Source organism: Tamandua tetradactyla, chromosome 1, assembly GCF_023851605.1.
Source record: "Tamandua tetradactyla isolate mTamTet1 chromosome 1, mTamTet1.pri, whole genome shotgun sequence".
NCBI classification, from domain to species: domain Eukaryota; kingdom Metazoa; phylum Chordata; class Mammalia; order Pilosa; family Myrmecophagidae; genus Tamandua; species Tamandua tetradactyla.
In genome coordinates this window covers 41,289,624-41,311,310 of record NC_135327.1, presented here as the reverse complement: position 1 = coordinate 41,311,310, position 21,687 = coordinate 41,289,624, and the positions used below count along the sequence as shown (strand labels likewise).

Here is a 21,687-nt window from a genome sequence, read left to right as displayed (position 1 = left end):
CCAGCAGATACTGGCCTCGGGATGATTCTTTTTTGAACAAGCCTCTTTGTTTTCAGACCCACTATAGGGCAATGCCCACCTTGCCCGCCCGCAGCTCTAGGGAGACACCAGGAAGAAGACCAAGGAGGCCCAAGGAGGGAGGGCTCCCCAGATGGTACCTTGTGCTGCCAGGACAGCACACACCTTTAGTGGGTGGGGGACACCAAGACAGTTGGAGGCAGGGGATGCAGGGGGCAGGGCTCTGACCACAGGCGTAGGCACAGGATGAGGCTCCGGGCGGAATGTCGGAAGCCCGCTTGGGAGGTTGGCCACGGATCCTCGGGCGCCTCTCCCAGGGACGCTGCCAGCTGTCCCTTCCCTCAGCCACAGCATTGGGCTGGGGCCAGCAAAATCAAGGAGTGAAGTGTGAGCGCGGGCCAGAGGGGGGAGCCAGGACACCCCCGGCGAACCAAGAGGCCTCTAGGGAGGCCAGTTCCAGATCCCGAGCTCCACGCACAGAGGAATCCCCGCCAGGGGGCGGAGGGAAACCCGGGAGGCCCGCGGGAGGAGGCGATCCTGTGGCGGCGCGCCTGTAGCCAAGTGCACACGCAGCGCCACCTTTCTGGGAAGCGGGTTGGGGGCTCGGGGGATGCTGAGGAGCCCCTCGTGTGTTCGGAAAGTTTCTGGTGAATCTTTCCTCCTGGAGACCCGCCTCTTGCTTGTGGGTGTGCTTCCCAGAGGGAGGCCCCTGCGCCGCCCCGCTACCCGGCACAGAAGAACAGCGCGCGGGGCTCCCTCTCTTCCCTGGTCTTCTCCCCACGTGCCCCTCTTCCCTCCTCTCTGCCCGGAACCGAGCTGCGTCCAGGCACTGCCCCCCCACCGGCGCGCTCCTGCGAGCGCCCACGCCCCGCCGCGCCCCCGGCCCGAGGAGCTGCGGACGCGGCCAGAGCCGCGCTCGTCCGTGCTCCCGGCCGGCTCGGTGCTCCCACGCGCCCCGGCCTCAACTCGGCCCCGGCTGCCGGCGCGCGGACCATGGAGTAGGCGGCTGCGCCGCGACGCGTCCTGCAGTCCGTGGGGCCTGAGCCAGCCCGGGTGGCCTCGCCAGCCGCGGAGTTGGCCAGCGGAGGGGCCCTCCTCCCGCCGGTCCTTCCCCGCTCCTCCTCCTCCTGCTCGCTGCCGCCCCCGCCTCCCGGCCGCCCCGCCGCCCCCGCCGCGTCCGCCGCGCCGCCGCCCGAGGCCGAGCGCGGGCGCGGAGCGTGGGAGCCATGGCGCGCGAGGAGGAGAGGGACCCCGAGCACCGGGAGGCGGCGGCGCGGGCGAGCGGCGAGCAGGAGGAGGAGGTGGAGGAAGGGGAGGCGGGAGTGAGCGATAGCGACTACGAGGACGACGACGAGGAGACTGGCAGTAGCGAGGAAGAGGACGGAGAGGAGGAGGAGGAAGAGGAGGACGACTGGGAGCGCAGCGAGGACGCGCGGCTGCTGCGCGCAGGGCTGCCTCCCACCGCCGCCGCCACCTCCGCCGTCGCCGCCCGCGAGAGGAGCGGCCGCCGCCCGCCAGTGCCCCCGCCGGGGCCGCCGCCCGGCCGCCGGATGATGCCGCCGCTCGGCGACGAGGACCGCGCGCGCCGCCGCCGCAGCCGCCGCCGCCGGAGGGACCTACTGCTGAGCCAGCTCTGCTTCCTGGCCTTGGTGGCGCTGCTGCTCTGGTCGCTGTCGAGCCTGCGAGAGCAGAAGGGTGAGTGCTCGCTGCCTGCCCCGAGTGGGCGCTGCGCCCCGGCCGCCCGTGGCTCCCTGCGCTGCGCTCGGCCTGTTGGGGCGGCTGGGCGAGCGCGCTGGGCCCGCGTGCAGGGGTGCGGGCCACGAGGACCTTTTCACCTCGGAGGGGCTGGGGACCAGGGTCCCTGTCGGCCAGGACTGAGGAGTGGGGAAGTGGCCGGCACGCTGGGGCGCCTACCTGCCGGCAGAACCTTTATCTGTGCCCCTGGGCTTGGCCTTTCCTACCGGCCAGGTAAAGGAACTGGTGGTCGCGGAGGTGGGGGTGGGGGTGGGGACTTACCCTAGACAAGTCCCTACAAAGGCCAGTCGTAAAGTTGCCCTTGTAAGGCTCGGTACCTGTGCAGGTAACCACCTGTACATTTTTGGGCTTGTTGAAGGACTGAAGGGGGCTGGGTAAAAGAGCTCTCCATATGTTTTCCACGTAAAACAGGTGGATGAACCAGGTAGAAAGCGCCATACCCGCCTTTCCAGAACAGGTGCCAGAAACTTCGGATAGGAAAAAAGTGTCAGCTATGCAGCTAGGGTTTAAGAACGGACTTGTTCTATTCAACTCCCCACTCGCTGGGAAGGCATGGACTCCTTTCCCCCCAGGTCCCCTTTGAGGACATCCAGCTCCAGAAGAAATGGTTGGCCTGGGTGACCCATCAACTCTGTGGGTACCCTGTGGGGTGCCCTTTTAGTGGGTCTGTCCTTTAACCCACAACTTGTGTCTTATCTTTGTCCTTGATCTTTCTTGAGCCGAAATAGACCTTGTGGGAAAATGTGCTCAGAACAGTTGTTCACTGAGAACGGCTGTTTCAAAATCTAAGGACAAATACCCGTTATAAAACTGTTTTATATCTGGCCATTAAAGTGGCACAGTTCTTGGGGAAACAGCTATATAAATGATTGTGAGGCAAAGCAGTTACAGATATGTGCTGTGGTGTTAAGATTAGATGTAGCCCTGATACAGGGTGTTACGGGGTGCAGGGTAAAGGCATTCTGATGGTGATGGTTAAATATTTTAAAAGGTGTCATTAGTGACAAAAGGGACCTCCCCCAGATTTGCTGGCTATGTGCTTAGCGGTTCAGCCAGAGGGTCGGTGCTTGTTCAGGTCTCAGCAGACCTCCTGACAGTCTTCATCATATATGGTAAAAGGAGAAAGTCGTCTTGGTCTTCAGCAAAGCAGCTAGGACTCCACGCCTCTCTCCAGTGCTCCTGAATCCCAGTTTGTGTGGCCATGTGGATATCAGGAAGGGGACTGCAGTGGGGTGAGGGAAGGCAGGACACCCCTCCACGGACAGACTCAGACCTGCCAGACATCAGCCTGTTGGCTAATTCTCTTTAAAAGGGCTTTCATTAATCCCATTTTCTATTCCCGATCGTTTTGAGTGAAAAACCAGCCTAAGTTCAGGCCACCTTTGGAAAAGGTCATTCTGTGTCATTACATGCTGGCCATTTTTTCTGCATGTTGGGTCTCTGTGAGTCATAGAGTTCCCACCACTTTCCAGGATAGAGAAGACTTTTTTTTTTTTTCTGGATGGGGGATGTAACCCATACAATTAAGTCGATCAACTGTAGGTGGCTGCCTGGGGGAAGGCACTCTGCGAACTTGAAACCTGGTGACTTGACGGTCAGTTTGAAGTGGTTTTCCTAGCCCTGACTTCTGTTCAGGTTCCTACAGGTCAGATTTAGTTCTGCTGCATAGCTTTTCTCTGTCCGTTACCTTCTTCCTTTTTCCTTTCCTCCATTCATATTAATTTCATCTCTCTCTCTCTCTCTTTCTCTCATTCCCATAAATGTAAGACTTGAGAAGTCTCCAGCTCCAGCATCTGAAGTTCTAACAGTGAAAAGTGTCAAGGAGTTGTAGTCCAGCCTCGGTTGAATCCCCCCACATAAAAGGCTAGTTGCAATTCTGTGTCTAATCACCATTTCTCCCATTAAATATTGATGATTCCAGTACTCGACGTACAGATATATTTTGTGGCAAGGCACAGGTTTTTCAGGATAACTTTAAATGTATGAAGTAATGGACATGGATCTGCAAACTGTTACTGGGGTTGGGGAAATGTCATTCAGCATTTGAATAGTGACTTTTACCTTGGGAACTTGGGGGACATTCTATGTGAAGGTCCTTTCAGTATGGACCCAAAGTTTGGAATTTAGCATTGTTATAAAGACACTGATTCAGACAGGCTGAGTGATATGCTTAAGGTCAGCACTTGAGGAGTTAAACAAAACAAAACAGAACGAGAAAACCTGGCTCTTTGTTCCTCCCTCTGTCCTCTGGTATTCATGCCATCATCTTGTACGGTACAGCTTTGTAATATTTATATAATCACTTAGGGGCTACCTTGATAATGAACTTTGTTTATTCACCTTGAGAGTCATGCAGTGATTTTTAAGTATAGATTCTCAGAAGCTTGATTCCTAACACATCTTGATATTTCTTTAAAAAAAAAGTTATTTACCGAACACAGATAGGCATGGGTGGCAGTTATGTTCTATAGTGTTGCATAGCGCTTCTCATTGTATGGAATCTAAGCTTCATTCCTTGACACTGAACCACAGGATAGACAGTTTTCTGCTGAGATGGGGCAAGAGGGTTGTTTAATTTAGATCAGGAAAGATTAGTGCTGAAATCAAGAAAAATATTAATTCCAACAACAGGCAGCGGCAACAATAAAAAACTAGAATTTGGTGCCAGGCACTTGCTGAATCCTTTATGTGCATTGCCTTATTTAATGTGCAGGCACTCTTTGCAGACATCTGAGCCTTCGGTGGTTGAGAGAAGAAAGAACCCTGGGTGCCCTAGTTGGTTGTTGCTGATGAAGATCTCAGTTTTGATCTCTGTTTCCAAAGTCAATTGAAATTAGGCGTTAGATTTGCTAACGAGAGTTTTCTTTATTTTTGCATTGAGAATGGATTACTTTCATGTACTTGGAGTGGTTTAAAAGTGTTTAATTTTTCTTCGAACTAGAGAACCTGGCCATCTTTTTCTAGAAGTGGTGTGAAGAAAGCACAGGGGTTCTAACTTAGGAGTAATTATAGACATCTCCAGTGAGGAAAATGTGAATAAGTAAGCAAAATACATACACACACACACACACACATATATATATACACTTATATATACACACATGCATATGCACATATACATATATATGCATGCACACACACGTATGCATGTAACAGAAAACTTTGAGATACTCTCTGTCTCAGTTACTATTGCTGCATAACAAACCATCCCAAAACAGTGGTGTAAAGCAACCATTTTTTATTATGCTCTTGGATATTGTGGATTAGGAGTTTGGCCAGGGTATAGCTGGAAGGGCATAGTTTCTGCTCCACTAGGTCTGAGGCCCCGGCTGGAAAGATTCAAAGACTGGGGGCTTTGCACCTGGGGCCACCCTGGGCACCCTCCCTCGTGTGTCTGGTGGGTGGTGCCATTTCCTGGCTGGGACCTCAGCTGGGCTCTCAACCGACCTGGTCCTGGCCACATGGTCTCCCATGTGACTTTATTTGAATTGACTCAGAATGTGGCGGCTGGGCTCCACGAGCTAGTGTCCCAGGAGAGCAAGGTGGAAGTGCAGGGCATTTTTATGTCCAACCTCTGAGATTGCATGTCGCATGCTGCTGCTTTCTGCTGGTCAGGGCAGTGACAGCACAGGCCCAGGTTCGTCACACAGTTGGGGAGCGTCGGGGTCACATTGGTGGGAACGTCGTTGTGGCCATCTTTGGAAAATCCAGGGATCTTAATTTAGGAGTGATTGTAGACGCTTCCCCAAATGGTAAATAATATGCATGTCTACACATGTCTGCACACGCACACACACGCGCGCGCGCACACACACACACACACACACACACACACACACACGATTTTCTAACTGCCTTCCAATCATGAAAACATTGTTACTCATCTTAATTTGTTTGGCATCCAGGGGTGGTATTTGAGAAAGAGGGCTGCAGCTAGGATTTGAACTGCAAATTTATTTTGCTCACCTGAGACCCCAGCTTTGCCTTTGTGGCTCTGCATTCCTCAGGGAGCTTGGACTAAGACCCTTCACGGGCCTGACAGCGGTGTCCGGCCAAACTTTGCAGCTCTGTCTGTGCTCCTCCTGACTTTCCTCTCCAGGCCGCAGCCATTTGAGCCTTTATTCTGTTCTTCAAACGGGCGACGGGCCTCTGGCCTCAGAGCTCTCACCCATGACGGCCCCCTGCACTGCCTGCTCCCGATGCCGCAGCCACCCCTTGCTTCTAGGGTCACGCTCTTGCTGACCCGCCGAGTCTCCTAGTCGACTCACCGAACACACTGTAGCTTCCCCTTCATGACACTTATCATGGGGGATCAGAAGGTATTTATGTGTCCTTGACGTGAATAATGTCTCTTTCTTTACCAGATTGTTCACTCCAGGAGGCAAGGGACCCCCTAACCTTCCTCATCCCATCTACCCAGCCCATAGTAGGTTATCAAAGACATCACTTAAAGCAAGGTGCACTTTTGATTTCTGAACTATCTATGTAGTGTGCCGGTGATAAAAACTAGCTACCATGTATGAGAAGTCCACTGGCACACGCTTTATTTTCACAATTTATGATTCTGCCCCTGATCGAGCAAATTAAACATTACTATCAGTTTTTAATGGGATGACACTGTGCTGCAGAAAGGGAACGTAACGTGCCCTGAGTCACTTAAGGTGATGGGACTGGAACCCAAGCCTACCTACATCGGAGCCTGGAGACCACCACGTCTCCTGGCCTCGGCTGCCCAGGACGTGCATAGAAGACGGGAATCACGCTGCCTTTTTCAGTCAATTGGAGAGTAAAGGAGTAACAGAAGGTTGGTTTCATAGAAGCAGTATTTTCGAAACACATTGCCTTTCAACCTTTTCTATTTCCTGCATAAACATATATAGATGTGTCTCTTTCCTCCTGGCTTTTCTTAGCTGTTCATCAACCCAGATTTTTCTCAAGGATTGCCTTCGCTTGCAAGCCTTGAATCCTTGTGGGAAGGTTTTTTTTTTTACCCTAGAGGGTTGGCAAAGCCAAAAGAATTGCAAACCCAGCTATTTGCTGAGAATTCCAAGGCCTGGTGGAAGTTGGCTGCTAGGACAGGATTTTGGCAACTCTGTTTGTCTTCAAGGAGATTTCTCTTCCTTGAGTGAACGAATTCTTTTGGGGGTGGGGTGAGGAGTAAAGATACATAGATTTTTATCATGGGAAACTGAGGTATGGAGAGTTCAGAAAACAGTCCCCAAGTGGCATAGCAGAATGGGTAGTGTACCCAGCAAGGTAATTTAAGTTTTCCTGGCTTATTGCTGCCTTTTGGATCTGCAGAGCGTTTGTCACATTTATTTTGTTTGTAGTTTGCTCTGATGTGATCTGGTTTCAAACCTGGTGTGATCCTGTAGGATTTAAGGTTTGTAGCGTTAAGGATGCAGGTGAAGGAGGGGATGATGGGCTCCACCCAGGAAGGTTTTTTTTTTTTTTTTTGTATACTTTATGGCAGGGTCACATTTCATTATTTTTTCATGTGAGTATCCCATTAATGCAGCACCATTTGTGGAATCTTTGTTTGTTTGGGTTTGGGGGGAAGTACATGGACCTGGAATCAAACTCGAATCTCCCACATGGCCAGGAAGAATTCTACCACTGAACTACCCTTGCACCCTCCAGCCAGAGAGTTTTAATCTCTGGATCATGATACGTGAGGCTCAGATGAGGCCCTCAGGGGTCACCGCTGTAGCTGCAGGTCTTGTGGGTTCCACCTTCTGCTCTCTCCTCCCTTGCCCCGTAGGGGGTGCTGATGGCCCTCACACACCTAGTCCCGGGGGCGTCACTGTTCCTGTTGGGTTCCCCTCATTCTGTGCCCACCTTTGTAAATAGTCCTTCTATGAAACCTGCTTCACTGGAGCCCCTTGAGTGATTCCTGCCTGGAGGCCGACAGATATCAGACCTGGGAGGGACCCTTATTGGGTCAGAACGTGGCTGCTGGGTGACGGCGGGCCTGAGATGGACACCCAAGGCCTTTGTGGGGTTTATTCCTCATCAGGGAAGAGGGCCAGTGCACAGATGGTTCTCAAGAATTAGGAGGGATACAGATGAGAAAGGTAGCCAGGCCCCAGGGAGGCATGGGTGGTTAGGAGAAGCTGGAACCTGCAAAATAAAAGGAACTAGGTTGGCAAAAAACTGGTGCTAAAGACAGCTTATAGAAATATGGGCGAAACATATGAGCAGGCAATTTACAAGAAAAGCAGTCACAAATGGCCAATTGAAAAAATTCTCTTAATAGTAATCCGGGAAATTCAATGAAAAAAAAAAAAAGAATGAGTTAAGAGTTTTTATCCATCATTTGGCTAAAATGTAAACGTGATAGTCTCCACTGTTGGTCAGGGTACAGGAAAAATAGCTCCCCTTATTGATGACAGATGAGGATGTAGACTGGACCTCAAAGACTGCAGGGATGATCAGGTTTTAGACAGAGACCCCAAATAAAGCTTAGTCTTTTAAGGAGATTGATGGTGTAACAGGAGGGTGGGATTAGAATGGCAATATATAGAGTTGTTTTTTTTTTTGCATAGGCAGCATCCAGGAATTGAACCCGGGTCTCTGCGTGGCAGGTGAGAATTCTGCCACTGAGCCACTGTTGCACCGCCAATAAGTAGAGATTTGAGACTCGAATAGCAACTCAGTTTAGCTGTACCCATGAGTGAACAGTGGGAATATTGATTATCACTGTTTTCACTTCCTGGGCTGCTGCTCGAGCAGATACTGCCTTAAACAATGGGAATTTATTCACTCATGGTTTTGTGACTGGGAAAATGTCCAAATCAAGGCATCATCAAGGCGATACTTTCTCCCTGAAGACGGTGGTGCTCTGGGGCTGGCTGCCAGCTATCCTTGGCCCCTCTGTCATTTGGTAATGAACATGGCCGTGTCTCCTGGTCTCTTCTGGGTTCCCTTTCAGCTCCTTTCTTCTTGTGGCTTTCTCTCTTGGTCTGAATGCCATTCCTTTATAAAGGACTCCAGTAATAGGATTAAGGCTCTGATTTAGGTTCCTCCTGACTGAGGTGGGTCACACCTTCACTGAAGTAGCCTCATTAAAAGGCTCTGCTTACAATGGGTTCACACCCACAGGAATGGATTAATTTTAAGGACTTGTTTTTTCTGGGATATGTACAGTTCCAAACCATCACAATCACCCTTTCAAGAGAGTTGAGAGCATTTATGGGAGTTTGAGAAAACAGGGGAAAGCCATGTTATTTCTGGAGTTGTCCACGCTAACAAAAGTTGTTTTTTTGAATTGTGAAACCTAGCAGTCATTCCTTGCTTGTTAATAACTGTTCATTTCTAGGAGAGGGTAAACAAATAAAATAAGTCTTAAAATCAGGCACCATTAGTCCTTCAGCTCTGTTTTTCTTCTACCAAGTCCTTTTGGGTATTCTAGGTTCCTTCAATTGCCATAAGAATTTTGGGATCAATTTGTCAGCTTCTCCAAAACACCCTGCTGAAAAATTGATAGGGATTTTGTAATCATTTGGGACCTGGTTTGGGGAATTTCACATTTGCAATTTCTGTTTTTCTCTTTACTTTTCCTTTTGTGTCTTTGTATTGCTTGATCTTATCAGAAGTGATTTTCACTTTCGTGAGCCAGTCTACTGTGGAATTTGATTCCAGAGAGGACAAGAAATACAAGCAGGTTTCTTGAGTAGGACTTTGCCATGAGAACCAAGGGGGTGAAGAGGGGCACAGGTGACCAGGAGAATGAGGGTGCCCCAAGTGGACATCAAGAAGTCAAAAGCACCCTTCTTAAGTAAGAATGTGAAAAATTCATTTTTGACCATTTAGACTTTGAAAGCTGGCAGAGCATATAGGAGGAGTTCATAGGTGATAGTTGAAAGTCAAACAATTGCAGCTACCTACAGATAAAGATTTATGAGTAATATATAGAGAGAGGTAAAAATTGCATAAGGTCTTCGTTCTCAGTCTTACCTGCGTGTTGTTATCACTTTGGAAACTTCAAAACATTACACTTGTCTGGGTCCTACACCCCGAGACTCTGTGTAATGCTGTGGGTGTGGCTGGGCATTGGAATATATATATTTTTTTAAGTTGTGCATTCCAAGATTGAGCACCCCTGGGTTGGATTGAGAGCCCGTCCTTACCTTTTCATAGCTGCACAAATATTCTTCTGCAGCTGAACAATGAAATACACAGTGAATTACTAATTCCTGACCATGAATTAATAACTATTGTTGCTTGGTTTTCTAAGTTTTTACCGCAAATTTTAGCCCAAACTCTCCTCTAATCCCCATAATTTCTTCTTGATATGTATAATGAAGTTAGATAGTTATTCAGTTTCTCCTTTTGAAGAAATCTTTACCAGGTTCTTCTGGCCTATTCTGTCTGTACACATTTCTTGTTGTCCAGCTGTCATACTGAGTGCTCCCTTCTGCTTTATCCTGGATATTTCTCTCAGCTGTCCTTTTTGATGTAAGCCCTGTTTTTTGGAAACCCATGTGTGGTAGATTGGCTCATGTCCCCCCACAAAGACATGTGTAAGTCCTAACCCCTGAAGTGCTAGGATTGAACTCAATTGTAAATCACAGCTTCATGTTCTGGTTCCATGGCCATGAATCATTTGCGAGTAGGATCTTTAAAGATCCTATTTAGTTGAGGCCAAGTTGAATCAGGATGGGCCTTCCTCCAGATGCCTGGAGTCCTTGTAGGAGAGGGAATCTAGACAGACATCCAGAATGAGTTAGGAGAAACCAGAGAAGAGAGAGAGGGGTCACTGTGTGATGGAGGTTGAAATTTATCTATAAGCTAAGGTATGCCAAGGATTGTTGGAAGCCATCAGCTGAATGGTACAAGACTCTAGGAGAAAGCATGACTTGGTGATACCTTGATATGGGGCTTCCAACCTCCAAAACTGTGTTGGGAGTAGAATCATTGTCCCTCACAAAAGGCATGTTCAGTTCCCACCCCTGGCCCTGCACGTGTGAACCCATTGTAAATAGGAACTTTGAAGGTGTTGTTAAGGTGTGCCCCAACTTCAGCCCCAGTATGGCTGAAGTCCTTATGTTCTAATTTGCTAGCTACTGGAATGCAATATACCAGGAATGGAACGGCTTTTTAAAAGGGAAATTTAATAAGTTACAAATTTACAGTTCTAAGGCTAAGAAAATGTCCCAATTAAAACAAGTCTATAGAAATGTCCAATCTAAGGCATCCAGGGAAAGATACCTTGGTTCAAGAAGGCCGATGAAGTTCAGGGTTTCTCTCTCAAGTGAGAAGGCACATGGTGAACAGGGTCAGGGTTTCTCTCTCATCTGGAAGGGCGCATGGTGATTATGACATCATCTGCTAACTTTCTCTCCTGGCTTCCCTTCATGAAGCTCCCTGGGAGGTGTTTTCCTTCTTCATTTCCAAAGGTAGTTGGGCTAATGGACTCTCTGCTTCCCATGGCTGTGTTATTCTGCTCTCTCCGAATCTCTCTGAATCTCCCAAAAATGTTTCCTCTTTTATAGGACTTCAGAAGCTAATCAAGACCCACCCAAATGGGTGGAGACACACCTCCAGCTAATCCAGTTTGACAACCATTCTTGATTAAATCACATCTCCAGGGAGATGATCTAACTACAGTTTCAAACATACAATATCAATAGGGATCAGAAGAAATGGCTGCCTTTACAAAACGGGATTAAGATTAAAACATGGCTTTTCTAGGGTACATACATCATTTCAAACCAGCACACCTTGTAAGAAGAAGAAACACACAGAAAGGGAAACCATAGAGAGTGGCCAGAAGCTGGATGTTATGGAACCTGGAATAGAAAGGAGATGCCACCATGTGATTTACATGTGACAGAAAAGCCAAAGGACCCCAAGGATTAACAGCCAGGCAGGAAATACTGACCCTGGCAGGAAGCAAGCTTCTAGCATCTGAAGTGATGAGCCAATAAATTCCTATTGTTTAAGCCAATCAATTTGTGGTATTTGTCGTAGCAGCACTGACAAACTGAGATACCAGAACCCAATAGTTTTTTCACTTCCAATTTAATGGAGTCACTCTTTCATCTATTGAACATAATAAGTACCCACTGTCCACAGGTCCTTGAGAAGTGGGGGACACCAGATGAACACACTCAGTGGATTATGGCCCTGGCATGTGGAGAGAGGCAGATGCTTTGGGGTTTAGGGCTGGAGGAAGGCAGGATGGGTTTTGAATATGGAAGTTAATGAGGAATGAATAAAAGGATTGCTGGCCAGCAGAGCAGATCGCACGCTTCTAGATAGTCTCCTTGTGGCGTTTTATCCTTTTTCTAGAAAGCACCAGTGTGGGTTGGGACTGGAGTGAAGAAAGTAGATAGTGTGGGCCTTGATGGGGCAGGACTGGTTGTGTGGGCAGGTGATGGAAGGAGGGGGTAGAGGATGTGACTGTGGAGTCCAGACTGGGTAGAGAGACAACTCTGAATTTGGGGACAGGGGATGCTGAGGGATCGAGGTCAGGGTGAGGGTCCACACGGCTCAGGCAGGAGTGGGGAGACTGCTGCAGTGGCCATGCTCTCTTGGACTCAGAAGTGCTTTGCTCTCACAGCTATGAGTAGCAGAGTTGAATAATTGATGACCATCCCAAGTTCCTCCCTCCCTTCCTTCCCTCTTTTCCTTGTCCCCTTCTACTCCTCTCTCTCGTCACTGCTTTCCCCCTTCCCCCCTCTCTTCACTTCTATTCATATGATACTGGTAAGAGTTGCTGCCTCCTGGGGGAACTAATGGTCGGGGATAGAGGCAAGATTTAGTCTTCGTATACCTTTTTTTAATTAAAAATTTTATTGATAGAATTGTATGTATATTCAGTAATCCGATCTCATGTGCATTTTTTTTTTTTTTTTTAGTTAGCCACAATGGTATCATTTTGCAAAAATTATAGTACAATATCATAGCCAGGTTAGGGACGGCTATAGAGTCTACCAGTACTGTTCACATTTCCCCCATTGTGTGTGTCTGTGTTTGATTCTATCCAGTTTTATCACCTGTGGAGGGTCGTGATCTACCAACAGTCAAGGTACTGGACAGGCTCAGGTCCTCATGTCGCCCTTTTATTCCCGCACTCCATATGCCTTTTTTGTGCAGAAAGCATGCTCGAGTTAAGTAACTTGTATCACCTGTTCCAAAAATAAGGTCAGCTTCAAAATTGTAATTTAAGAATTAAGGGGAATCCCTCCACCAGTAACGCTCCACTCTATCACCAAAGACCAAATGCCTGCTTTTTAAGTAGGAGGTGGGGAATTCATCCATCTAAATTAGAGAAAAATGGGACAGAGAGTTTTCTCGGCCACTGCAGTTTTATTTCTTTCAGATGTAGTAACGTGAGCTAAGTATCAAGCCTTTATCATGCAGGGTTTCTTTGACAAATAGTTTATTTTTTTATTGTTGTGTGCACAATAACACTGAATACATATCCTCTGAAAAGAGATTATCTAAGTACTTTGTTCTTTCAGGCAGTTTAGCCACACCCCCTTGCCATATTGTTTTATTATCATTTGTTTCCTAGAGTTGAAGAGATGGAGGGGACATTAGGGGACCCCTTGGGGAAAGTCAAACTTTTGATTTTACGTTTACAGAAGCCTAATAGTTATATACCATTTATACCATACTATATGAAAGGTAGAATTTGAATTGGGACCAATCCAGGTTTTCTAACTCTTTGCTTTGTGAATTCTTAAGAAAAATAGTAGAAAGGTATGATTAGAAATTATATTTCATGCAAATGAATCCTTCGTAAAATTATTTCAAATTCCAAAAGGTTTCTGAAGTGCTGGAATCTTGCTGGGAATTATTTGGCATTTTATGTGGCCTTTAGACTGGAAAAATTATGGAATTGCAGGGTGAGCTGTTTCTTATAGCAAATAAGAGGTCTGTCTGATGGGAGATGCCGAGTTTACGATATTTCTAGCTTGCTTTAGGAGAGATTTTGTACTGCTGATTTGCCTTCTCCTCCCTGGGTAGTCCCCTTATGTAAACACTGAGACGATTGCCATTTTGGAAATGAATGGCTTTGGTGTTTCTTGTTAGGTCTCCTCAAGCTTACACATGTTCAACAGTTTTCATCCCTTTTTTACAGTTGTGGTCTGAACCACAAAATTGTTACTTCCAAAGAAAGAAAACTTTCCTAGGACCCTAACAATCCACGTTTGGAAAACCTGATGGCATGGACTTTGTGAGCAGTGTCTCATAGTGTAATCATTTGCAATCACAGGTGTTTTGTTGGGGCATATGCAGAAAGAAAACTCACTGACCCTACTTTTTAATAGGGTCATGAACTGGGCATGAAGACAGCTCAACGCCAGCATTTCTCAGGATTTTGATGAATTTCCTCACTTATATATGTTAAGATTACTATCATACTATATCAAAGGTTTTGAATTCTTCTTTTAAGTTTTTAAGAAATTAAAATATAGCAAAACTGACTGACAGGATACAGGAAAATTCTGTCACCGCCCCCCCAAATTCCCTCCACCCCTTTGTAGTCATACCTTCCCCCCATTCTTAACCCTGGTTCTGTTCTCTGTCACTTTAGTTTTGTCTTTTTGAGGATGTCATATTAAAGAGATCCTACTGTACCACACTCTTCTGAGACTGGCTTCTTTCACTCAGCATAACGCCTTTGAGATTCCTCCAAGTTGCGGCATGTATCAGTACTCATTCCTTTTTATGGCTGAATAGTATTTCTTCTTCTTTTTTTTTTTTTTAACATGGGCAGGCACCGGGAATCGAACCCGGGTCCTTGGGCATGGCAGGCAAGCATTCTTACCTGCTGAGCCACCGTGGCCTGCCCAATAGTATTTCTTTATAAAGGTGTACCGTGGGTTGTTTGTCCATCCACCTGCGGAGAGCATTTGGGTTGTTTTCAGCTTTGGTCATTATGAGTAGATGATTAAAACCTCTTTTGATTGAGACTCAGGGTTTTGATAGATTGTTCCTGTCTTTTCTTGCACTGACTGGGCTGTCTAGTCCAGTAGTGAATTGGAGGGGACGTCCTTACCTTTCCTGGCCTTAGTGAGGGGTCAGTCTTTCACCAGTGTCAGTTTTTCGTAGATGCCCTTTGTCTATTTGAAGAGGTCCCCTTCTATTCCTAGTTTGCCGAGAGTTTTTATCAGAGATAGTATTGAGATTTGTCAGGTGCTTTTTCTGCATTTGACTAATGATCATGTACTTTTTCTTTAGATAGTCAATCCCGATGGATTGCATGGATTGATTTTTGTGTGTTGAGCCATCCTTACCTTCTCTGGATAAGCCTCACTTAGTCATGGTGTGTGTTCCGTTTTATGTCTGCTGGGCTTGATTTGCTCATATTTTGTTGGAGACCTTCGCATCTACGGTCATGAGGGATGTTGTTTTTATTTATTTATTTTCCCATGTGGTCTTTGTCTGGTATTTCTATCAGGGTAGTGCTGGCCTTTAAATCAGTTAGGAAGTGTCCATCTTCTTCCACTTTCAGGATATAAAATCCAGGTTTAGGATTGTGGATCCTGCTTCTTTAATGCTTGAACACTTATCCCTAGCATTAAACTCAAAAATAATGTCAAATGTCTAGATGATAATAACAATAATAAATCTATTAGTATTGCAGCGAGTAACATTTATTGATTATTTACCATGCTTGCGGCTTCTTCTGAATGCTGTACCTGTGTTGACTTCTTTCGTCTACATGACAATCCTAGGGAGTAGATAACATTGTCTCCATTTTACATGCAAGAACAGTAAGACACAGAGAATATGCACGAGGTCACACAGTTTATAAGTGGCCAAGGGGTATTTGAACCTAGGCTGTCTGATCCCAGGTCCCGTATTCTTAGCTATTATGTTGCACCTTTTAGTTTTATCATAATTTATTTAATCATGCCTCCATTTGGGGATATGTAGGAATTTTCATGGCCCCACCATGATGTAAGTTCTTATACAGAAATCTTTGACAATCTCTGGCTGTTTCTTTGGCTTGGATTCCTAGAGTGGTATTTCAGGGTCAACAGGCATGCCCATTTTAAAGGCTAATATAACTTTCCAGGAACTTGTACAAATTTGAAATTCTGTCAGCAGTGTTTAAGAGTATTCAACTGAGTATGCCCTTGCCAGGATTGAGTATTATCATTATTTTGTATATTTTCAGTCCCATTTGACTGCATAAAGATGGTGTCTCACTGCTTCAGTTGGCCTTTCTTCTTTGCTAGTGAGGCTGAATAGTTTTATAAATGTTTGTTGGCCATTTGTATTTCTTTCCTTGTGAGAAATGTACGTTCATATCCTTTCTATATTTTTTCCCAATGGTATAATAGTGTTTTTTCTAATGATTTTTAAGAGCTGTATATACATATAAATATAAGTATAAATATTATATAAATATTTGTATCTAGTATATAAATATTTTATTCAATTTCTTAAGTTTTGCTCAGGTTTTTACCTCTGGAAGATAGTTTTTTTGCATGGGCAGCAACTGGGAATTGAACCTGGGTCTCTGGCATGGCAGGCAAAAACTGCCTGCTGAGCCGCCGTGGCCCGCCCAAGATTTCTATTTTTATTTTTTCAGAACCGTATCTCTTCTTTGCTTAATTCTTAGTTCCAGGATCTCAGCCATAAATGTTTTCCTCATAATCTTCTGTGTCTTTTTTTCCTCCTACATCTATGGTTTAATTAAAAAAAAAATTTGCTCTACTTCATTTGGAATTTATTTTGGCGTAAGATAAAGATTTAACTTACATGATGAGCTTTTAGTCCCCAGCATTGCTTAATGAATGATCTTTCCTTTACCCACAAGTTTTTACTGTCATCTTTCTTCCACACTTACTGCTTTTATGTACCAGAGGTAGTTCATGTGATATCTATTTTGTCTATTTACCCATTAATTGATAGTCTAGTTTATTAGCATGTTAATTGTCTGGGAGGGCAAGATTCCTTTTGGGAAAAAAAAGTCATTTGCTCTCATGATTTATTTAAACTTCCAGGTGAACTTTAGAAACTCTTTGTTAATTTTTTTTCCCAGATTCCTCTGGGTTTTGACAAATCTATAAATACTTTGTGGGAAAGTGGCATCATATAGCATTTATTTTTCTTATTCGTATTATGCTTCTCCAATTGATCAAGGCTTTTTTAAAAGTCTGTCACAATTTGTGTTTATTTCCGTATCTCTTCCTTACATCTGTTGTTAAAGTTATTCTGGCATTTATTAATTATTACTGCTATCATGCCATTTTTTACATATCTTTTATGTTTTAACATACAGTTTATAATTCATATAATTTAAAATATGCATGATATATTGACATTGTCTTATGTTTGTATAATTTATCTTTATATATTGTATAATTGTATTTATATATTATTTACATATAATATAAATTATATAATTACATTATAAATATGAACTTTAATATAAATTTTTAATAGGAAATTACTTTTTACCTAAGTAATAATGAAAACAAATTTATTATACAAACCAGTATCATTATATTTTCTAGTAATTTGCTATTAGCCTGGGAATTTTTAAATTCATGTTGTAGCTAGTCTTTTGCTGTTGGCTATTGGTTAAATTAGTTACATTTTCACTATGGAAGTTTCCCTTTATTTCTAGTTTTCTAAGAGGTTTTTTTTTTTTTTGTACATCAGCCATCAATGTCAGACATGAACAAGTGCCTTATTAAGCACTTAATGAAGTATTTATTGTAACATAATACAAATAGACATCCATATTAAGCTGCTCCTGAAGTAATCTCTAGATAGTAGTGATATATTTTTTCTCTTAGTATGATGTTGGATTTGATTTCTTGGTACTTTCTGTGGAATTTTTGCTTTTATACTCATGAGAGAAGTTGACATACAGTTTCTTTGACAGATTTTGGTATTAGGACTATGCTAGCTTTTTACAAAATGAATTGATAAGGTTTTCATGTTCCTCTGTGCTCTGGAACATTTACGAATATGGACATTTTCTGTAACTTAAAAATTTAAAAGAACACTTTTCATACTGCTTGACCTGTAGTCTTGCTTGAAGGTAAGTTTGGACAAACTTTTCAGGTTCTTCAATTGACAGTTTTCTGTGTAGGTAACATGTTTTCCTAGAGAAATTTCGATTTCATGAAGATTGTAAAAATGAAAAAGATTATGCTTTGAATTTTATTTTAATTTATTCTCTAATTATGATTATGTAACCTTTCCTCATTACTAACTTGCGTTTCTCTTTCTTTTTCCCTTGATGAAATCTGCCAGTATTTTGTTTGTTTTATTATTTTTAATCAGTTTTGCTTTTTCCCCCATTTTCTGAAACACTGATTTCAGTTTTATGTTTCTTTACATTCTTCTCTAAATTTTTTTATTTTCTAGTATCTTGCATTAAGTGCTTTATTTATGTATTTGTCTTTGAGGACAGCTTTAGACTCACTTTATAAAGTAAGTTTTAAAATTTCATGTAGTCATTATTGGCACTTTTCAAATAGTCTTGTGATTGTAGTTTTAATTTTTTTCTGCCATTAAGTATCCAGGAGTGATTTTTCTAAATTTGTAAGTTGTCAGGGTGATTTTTTGGTCTGTATTTTAAAATATCAACTTCTAATATTTTTTTCGTTTTGCTTCTAGAATATGACCTTGTGGCTTTTCATTTGTTTTGGTTGTTTTTCTTGAACCATGAACTGTTTATAATATAAATATCCATTTGTCTGTCTTCCATGTCTGTATCTTCTCTTTCATCATTTTTTCTCTTTTGTTTTTTCCTCCTCATTCTGTAAGTTAGTCTCTCAGTTTTTTCTTCTCAGTGATTTGATTTTTAGCACTATAGGGTTGGTTCTCTACTGCCTGTCATTCCCATTTATATTTTGTTCTTGCATTTGTATTTTTTTTTAACCTTTTCACATCTTATCCATCTCTAGATTCTTTAGCTCCCTTTGTAATCTTAGCTTTTCTATCCAGTTTTGCTCTTTCATAGAGTCCATGTTTCCTTGCATGTTGTTGAAAGCATAAAGTAGAGGCTTACAACATTTACTTCAATTTCCTAGAATACATTCTTTTCAGAAGTACAGTATTCTTTTTTTATTTTGCAGATAATATTTCAAAGTTCTTTTGAGTTATTTCTTTTTAAAAGAGAAGACCCAGGCCACAGGTGTGCCTGTGAGACATCCTCCTGCTTATTCTGGGGCCTTTCACAATCCGTTTCACTGTGCTGCTTCAGATTGCCAAGTGAAGGCCTGATTGGTATGTGTGCTCCATGGCCAAATTCCCAGTGCTCACGTTGGTTTTTCTAGGATGACTCAGCTTGCCTGAGAGGGAATCTCCTGTTCCTGCTCCCTGGTAGTTTGAACATGTAGATGGGGCTTTATTCATTATTAATTTTTTTTCTATTCTCTTTTTTTTTTTGACATGGTCAGGCACCAGGAATCGAACCCAGGTCTCCAGCATGGCAGGCAAGAATTCACTACTGAGCCACTGTCGCACCACCCTGTTCATTATTAGTTTTGATTAATATAGTCCTTCTCAGTTCCTTCACCAAGAGAAAGGGCATGAGAATTTACCACCTAGTTTGTATCCCTCCCGTGCTTCTTTCTGTCAGTCGTCTTTTCTGATAACCTCCAGATGACATCATGCCACCACCATCCATTTGCTCCTTTCCCTGATTGAGTTGCTTTTCTAAGAATTGTGATCTCTGGATGGATAGACATAGAAGATGTATTCCTGGGTGAAAGTACCCTTGAAAGCAGTTCCTTTCAGCGGCAAAAGCCTCTTGTATCTGAGATAGGGGTTCACTGCTGGGGGTTGGTGGTGCTTTCCCTCAGTCTACCTGCCGTGTCCTTGCCTTGTGGCTCACTCTTTGGCGTCTTATGTGTTTTTATATTACCTTCAGTGGGAATCTGGGAAAGAATGGAACAGATGCCTCAGGCTAATTAGCATAGTATCCCAGAATGCCTGCTCAGATTTTAGCTTGAGATATTTAATTTGTTACAAATGAATCGGAAATTTAATTAATGGAAAGTGACATCTTGAGGGATTCTGGACCAGTTGACAATATCTAATAATAATCAACTCGTGATTGTGTTTTCCAGGTTCAAAACACTTTGATGTATTTTATGTCATGTAATTATCTACAAGAACTGTGAATTAGGTATTATTGTCCTCATTTTAGTTAGAGTGCCTTACCCAAAGTCTCACCGAAAGACAACAGCAATTTTGAAATTATACCTTCTGATACTATGTATATGCATATATGACAAAGGGGAATTCAGGTTGCAGATGGAATTAGATTTCCAGTCAGCTGACCTTAAAATGGGACAGCATCTTAAATTTTCTGGGTGGGTCTGATAGAATCACAAGGTTCCTTGCCAATTAAAGAGAGAAGCAGGAGAGTCAGAATAGATGTGATGAAGCAGAGGTCAGAGTGATGTGATAGCTGGCTTTGAAGACAGGAGGGGGCCATGAGCCAATGAATGTGGACAGCTTCTTGAAGTAGAAAAAGATAAGGAAGTGGAATCTCCCCTAAGACTTCCAGGAGGAATGCAGCCCTCCTGACACATTGAATGGAGCTCAGGGAGACCCGTTTCAGACTTCTGGCCTCCAGAATTGTAAGATGATAAATCTGGGCTGTTTTAAGCCACTGTATTTGTGGGAATTTGTTCTAGCAGCCGTAGGAAACCAATATACCCAGTGTATCAAATGTTGGCCGTGTTCTTACTTTCTGAAAAGCAGGAAGTCTTGGAATGACAGACCCTGTTTTTACATCACATGGACACTTACAGCATTTCCTGTGTCACCATTGGATGTGTTATATATGTGCTTGCTCATTTTATTGTCATAACCCTCCTCCAGTTGGAGCATCAGCTCCGCGAGAGCAGGGACTGGGTCTCTTGCACTTATGACTGTGTGCCCATTGCCTGGTAGAGAGGGGAAGCTCAATAAATGTTTGTGGGGTTATTACTTTTTTGCTCAGATGATTTGTTCTAACAGAATAGAACCTAATTTTACGTCTTTGGTGGAATACTGCTAACTAGATAAGTAATAACCAAAATGAAAAAACAGAGGAAATTGAGTTAGAATTATGCCACCCTCAAAAATCAAACTATTAAGTTCCATTGTTCCTTTCTAGGGGCTGATCATATGCATAAATATTTCTTACATAGGTAGTAAATATTCCTATACACTGAATGGCCCTCTCATGAAATGAAAGGTGGTTATCACAAAATAAATATGATGTTGTTTGTTCTGTGTTCAACTTACAAATGTGATGTTCCTTTATGTGACTCAACATATATATATATATGTATATGTTATATATGTATGTATGTATATATATATAAAACTGTAGTCCATGGTTTAACTTAGGGTTCACTGCTTAATGACAACATATTTTAAACAGAGGTAACTATTTTTTTTATAATTGCCAATTTTGCAGGCTCTGGTTATAGTATTCCATTGAATATATGTCACAATTAATTATGTATTCTTGGACATTGAGGTATAGTAATAAAATATTTTATTACTACGCCTTTGTGCATGAGTCTCTAAGTCTCTTTAACTCTTTTATTACTCAGTGTATAGTAGGAATCTAGTAGGTTTGTCCTTACTGGTAAGGCTGCTGAAAATGCATGTAAAGTTCAGGGGTTGTCGTATGTTCCTTATAAAGCTCTGTCCTCTGGGTCACCTGTCTTAAAGTTTCTTGAATGGCTTTTTAATTTTTGTTTAAAGCTATTCAGCTCAGTGGCAGAATTCTTGCCTGCCATGCAGGAGACCCGGTTTTGATTCCCGGAGCCTGCCCACGCCAAAAAAATAAAAAGTAATAATAATAAAATTAAAAAAAACTATTTGGAATGCATTCTCCACCCAGCACCAAGAGCCCCCATCTAATCTGATCAACCTCATCTTGCATTTCTCCCTAAAATTCCCCACAGAAATACCCAGCTCTACAAGTGG

The 21,687-nt window shown here is 43.6% G+C and overlaps 1 protein-coding gene across 6 annotated transcripts in view; it reads left to right on the top strand.

The window, feature by feature from the left end:
* The first annotated feature begins 1,556 nt into the window (after window positions 1-1,556).
* SLC24A3 (solute carrier family 24 member 3) overlaps window positions 1,557-21,687 on the top strand; it is a 540,914-nt gene continuing 520,783 nt past the window's right edge. For 4 of the 6 annotated variants that reach the window (XM_077114819.1, XM_077114818.1, XM_077114823.1 and 1 more), the window contains exon 1: window positions 1,613-1,713. Coding sequence is in view for 1 of the 6 variants with exons in the window: in XM_077114817.1 (XP_076970932.1) it covers window positions 1,569-1,713 (145 nt within the window). In the remaining 5 variants the exon portion in view is untranslated. Of the gene's footprint in view, window positions 1,714-21,687 lie in introns of all 6 variants that reach the window. The other 2 variants (XR_013157172.1, XM_077114817.1) reach the window with 1 other exon arrangement.